This window comes from Protomyctophum bolini (genome assembly GCF_963924005.1).
Source record: "Protomyctophum bolini genome assembly, chromosome: 2".
Taxonomy (NCBI): Eukaryota; Metazoa; Chordata; class Actinopteri; order Myctophiformes; family Myctophidae; genus Protomyctophum; species Protomyctophum bolini.
In genome coordinates this window covers 2553078-2557848 of record NC_137863.1, presented here as the reverse complement: position 1 = coordinate 2557848, position 4771 = coordinate 2553078, and the positions used below count along the sequence as shown (strand labels likewise).

Below are 4771 nucleotides of genomic sequence, written 5' to 3'. Positions count from 1 at the left end.
ATCATGATTTTTCAATTTTGTGCTATTTTGCTTCCTAAACATGTTTTCTTTCAAACTAAAGCAAAATAAACATTCAAACTACAGATTTAGATGTTTATTTTAGTAGTTTATTTTAGCCAATGACAGCTCGTTTTGTTGGGTGAAAATCCACCCTATCTATTTTCATGATTGGTTGTTGGTACAAAGGAAGTGACCATATTTGGATCCAACCACAGTCAGCTCGAGGTCCAGACCTTTCTATATATGGCATAATACGTTGATGCCAAGGTTTGGATGAGATATTTTGTCTCATAATAGTGGCTTCAAATAAAACGTTTTGGAATTTTACAATACAAATCTTTAAAGGCCGTTTTCTCAAAATGAGTTTTCCTCAAACCTGGGACAAAGAATCTCCACTTCAGTTCCACTCACATACACCTACACAGTCACATGCACACAACTTTACAGTCTTATTCATAACTATATTCTGCAGGAACTTACAGAAGGGTTCGTTGATTTCTCATTCACAGCCTGATTTACATCACATTTTATTCGTAAAACATGGCAAATATTTGTCCTGAGATCAGATTCTAAAAATGTCTTCTACATCCCGACAGCTTTCTGAAAAAGCTATGTTTCTATGTCAGTCGTTCTTCGATTTTTCAAAAATAGCAGACCTACAAGCTCGTAGCGCGACACTCGGTGGCGCGCGCTGTAGATCTGCTATTTTTCAATAGCTAAAGCATAACATAATGCTAACACCAAAAAGGGTTCCCGCCCAAAATGGGTTAATACATTCTCACCACAGCATTCATATTATATTCACATAATACAGTACATAATAAAACAGAAGTGATCATAATAAAAGTGGTAAATGTATCTTACTTTAGAACTTCCAGTCTACAGTGTGGGCTCTTCAGTGAAGCACAGAGCGGCTCCACTAGTCCTGAGTCCCACAGGTCGTTTTCACTGAGGTCCAGTTCTCTCAAATGGGAAGGATTAGAGCTGAGAGCTGAACACACAGCTTCAACACCTGTGTTACTGAGTTTACAGCCAACAAGTCTGTAAATGCAGATTAAATAAGAGATTATCAAAACAAATGATACCTAGTTCACTGTCATGGAAGTTAACTAAAACATCTCCTATCTAGTTATCAGACATAAACAGTATTGTGGAATAGACCAGGCCAACCTTTTTGGCCGGGGACCCCCAGGGATGCTTTGGCCATGTCTCGCGACCCCCCCCCCCCCCAGCAGTCCTGTGCATGCAGACAGGGTTGACATTAAAGCAGTGCTGTGCATGCAGACAGGGTTGACATTGAAGCAGTCCTGTGCATGCAGACAGGGTTGACATTGAAGCAGTCCTGTGCATGCAGACAGGGTTGACATTGAAGCAGTCCTGTGCATGCAGACAGGGTTGACATTGAAGCAGTCCTGTGCATGCAGACAGGGTTGACATTGAAGCAGTCCTGTGCATGCAGACAGGGCTGACATTAAAGCAGTGCTGTGCATGCAGACAGGGTTGACATTGAAGCAGTCCTGTGCATGCAGACAGGGTTGACATTGAAGCAGTCCTGTGCATGCAGACAGGGTTGACATTGAAGCAGTCCTGTGCATGCAGACAGGGTTGACATTGAAGCAGTCCTGTGCATGCAGACAGGGCTGACATTGAAGCAGTCCTGTGCATGCAGACAGGGTTGACATTGAAGCAGTCCTGTGCATGCAGACAGGGTTGAGATCGGGAAAACATGGAACCGGCTGTATAAAATGCTGCGTCATTGTAAATGGTGCATTTATGTATCACTTTTATCCAAAGCACATTTCTGTTTAAATTGAGGCGGACGGGAGGCAGACTTTCACTTCTGGTTCATTTCTGGTTTTATCTGTTGCCTAGCAACCTAGCATCATTCATACAGTACGTTGATGAAGAGCGCCATCTATACTAATCCACTGAAAAGACCATAAGACACAATACTGCGTGCTTGGCAGTCAAGCCATGGATTCGATGCGACGTAACATGACGTGATTGGCAGTCAAGTCAATGTGTTAACTACTAACCGAGCCTTTCTGCAGTTCCTCACAGCTGGGACCAGTCTCCTTCGCCCCTCCACTGATGCGTTGTATTTGTCCAGGTCCAACTCCTCCAGAACCTCCTCTGACATCTGCAGCATGACGGCCAGAGCTGAACACTGGGTCTCAGACAGTTTCTCTGTTCTGTTCTCCGACTTCAGGAACTGTTGGATCTCCTGATGTAATGAGTGGTCGTTCATCTCCATCAGACAGTGGAAGATGTTGATACATCTGTCAGGAGAGACATCTTCATTACGTAACATCTTCTTCAGGTTCTGGATGGCTTTCTGGATCTCCTTGGGACTGATCTCTGTGTGACCCAGCAGGTCTCCTAAGAGACTCTGGTTGGACTGCAGTGAGAGGCCATGAAGGAAGCGGACTAAGAGGTCCAGGTGGCCATTTTTACTCTCCAGGGATTTTTCCATGGCAGCTTCCAGGAAGTCTGAGAGGGAGCTCCAACTATTATCTCCCAGGAATGTGTTCAGGACCCCCATGTTCTTCTGTGTGAAACAGTGGAACAGGTAGACTGCAGCCAGAAACTCCTGGATGACCAGATGAACAAAGCTGTAGACCATTTTCTGGAACAGCACACTCTCTGTTTTGAAGATCTGTGTGCACACTCCTGAGTACAGCGCGGCGTCTTTCACATCAAGACCACACTCTTCCAGGTCTTCTTGGTCGAACACGATGCTACTTTTCTTCAGGTGTTGAAACGCCAGCTTGCCCAGCTTCAGAAGAACATTCCTGTCAGTCTTAGTGAGCTGCTGTTGAGTCCCCTTTTCTTTGTCTTTCTTGTTCACATCATGAGTCCCGTCATACTTCTGCTTCTTCGTGTTTGTCTGAACCAACAGGAAGTGGCAGCACATCTCAGTCAGGGTCTTGGGCAGCTGTCCTATCGTGGTGTGTGTCCTCAACATGTCCAGCAGAACGGTAGCAATGATCCAACAGAAGAGTGGGATGTAACACATGATGTGGAGGCTCCTCCATGTCTTCAAGTGTGAGAGGACTCTGTCGGCCAGCTTCTCTTCACTGAATCTCTTCCTGAAGTACTTCTCCTTCTGGGGGTCTGTGAACCCTCGCACTTCTGTCACCATGTCAACACATTCAGGAGGGATCCGATTGGCTGCTGCGGGTCTGGTGGTTATCCAGAGGAGGGCCGAGGGGAGCAGATTCCTCTTGATGAGGTTTGTCAACAGAGCATCCACCGATGATGTCACTGTGACATCAGAGATGATTTCATTTGTGTCGAAGTGCAACGGAGACCTGCTTTCATCGAGGCCATCGAAGATGAAGCAAACTTTCCAGGCAGCGAGCTGCTCTGCTGTGACCTTCTTTAACGTTGGGTGGAAATCATGGATCAGGTTGAGAAGACTGTACTGCTTATCTCTGACCAAGTTCAGCTCCCGGAATGAAAAGGGAACCAGGAGATCTATATCTTGATTCTCCAAACCTCTTGCCCAGTCCAGAGCAAACTTGCGCGCAGAGAATGTTTTTCCGATGCCAGCGATGCCATTGGTCAGAACTGTTTGGCTGGGTTCCTCTCTGCCAGGGAGGATGATCTTAAAGACTTTACAGCAGTCGATTGCATCGTCATGGAAGGTCTTCATGTTGGAAGTTCTCTCAAGCTGTATCACCTCATGTTGGCTATTAACCCCTTCACTCTGTCCCGCTGAGATGTAGAGCTCTGAGTAGGTGCTGGTGACGGAGTCTCCAGACTCTTCCGTCATGTGGTTTTTCACTCCATCAAGACTGTCCAAACTGACCTTCAAACTGACCTTATAATCATTCAAATCATCTGAAATGAGAAGAAAATGTATGTTTTATTATAACTATAGACCTTTACGGCACAATTTTACAACACAATAGGCTACCAGTTGATTTTTTCCCAGAGTTTAAAGTTGTTTAGCTTCATTATTTGCACTTATATATATATATATATAATATATATATATAATATAATTGTTGATACAGACAATAGTTAGAACATCCAATGTATTAGCATATTTTACCTTGTCCAGGTGTGGTTTGACTGGGTGTCTTCAGTCCAGGTGTGGTTTGACTGGGTGTCTTCAGTCCAGGTGTGGTTTGACTGGGTGTTTTCAGTCCAGGTGTGGTTTGACTGGGTGTCTTCAGTCCAGGTGTGGTTTGACTGGGTGTCTTCAGTCCAGGTGTGGTTTGACTGGGTGTCTTCAGTCCAGGTGTGGTTTGACTGGGTGTCTTCAGTCCAGGTGTGGTTTGACTGGGTGTCTTCAGTCCAGGTGTGGTTTGACTGGGTGTCTTCAGTCCAGGTGTGGTTTGACTGGGTGTCTTCAGTCCAGGTGTGGTTTGACTGGGTGTCTTCAGTCCAGGTGTGGTTTGACTGGGTGTCTTCAGTCCAGGTGTGGTTTGACTGGGTGTCTTCAGTCCAGGTGTGGTTTGACTGGGTGTCTTCAGTCCAGGTGTGGTTTGACTGGGCCTGGCTGTAAACAAGTTCTTGAGCTTAGTCCAGTTACCCTGGGTAAACACAGTACCTTTCCTTTCCTTTTTGGGTGTCTTCAGTCCAGGTGTGGTTTGACTGGGTGTCTTCAGTCCAGGTGTGGTTTGACTGGGTGTCTTCAGTCCAGGTGTGGTTTGACTGGGTGTCTTCAGTCCAGGTGTGGTTTGACTGGGTGTCTTCAGTCCAGGTGTGGTTTGACTGGGTGTTTTCAGTCCAGGGTTCTGCTCAGTCACAACGCTGTGGACAT

The 4771-nt window shown here is 45.8% G+C and overlaps 1 protein-coding gene across 1 annotated transcript; it reads right to left on the bottom strand.

The window, feature by feature from the left end:
* Positions 1 to 860: 860 nt before the first annotated feature.
* On the bottom strand, positions 861 to 4106 carry LOC308326176 (protein NLRC3-like; the record flags this gene model as incomplete). Its single annotated transcript, XM_080778985.1, has 3 exons — positions 4058 to 4106; positions 2037 to 3843; positions 861 to 1041 (listed from the first exon to the last, which is right to left on the bottom strand). The coding sequence occupies exons 2-3, from the start codon at positions 3773 to 3775 to the stop codon at positions 861 to 863; spliced, it is 1920 nt and encodes a 639-aa protein (XP_080635111.1). The 5' UTR covers positions 3776 to 3843; positions 4058 to 4106.
* Between the last annotated feature and the right edge of the window lie 665 nt (positions 4107 to 4771).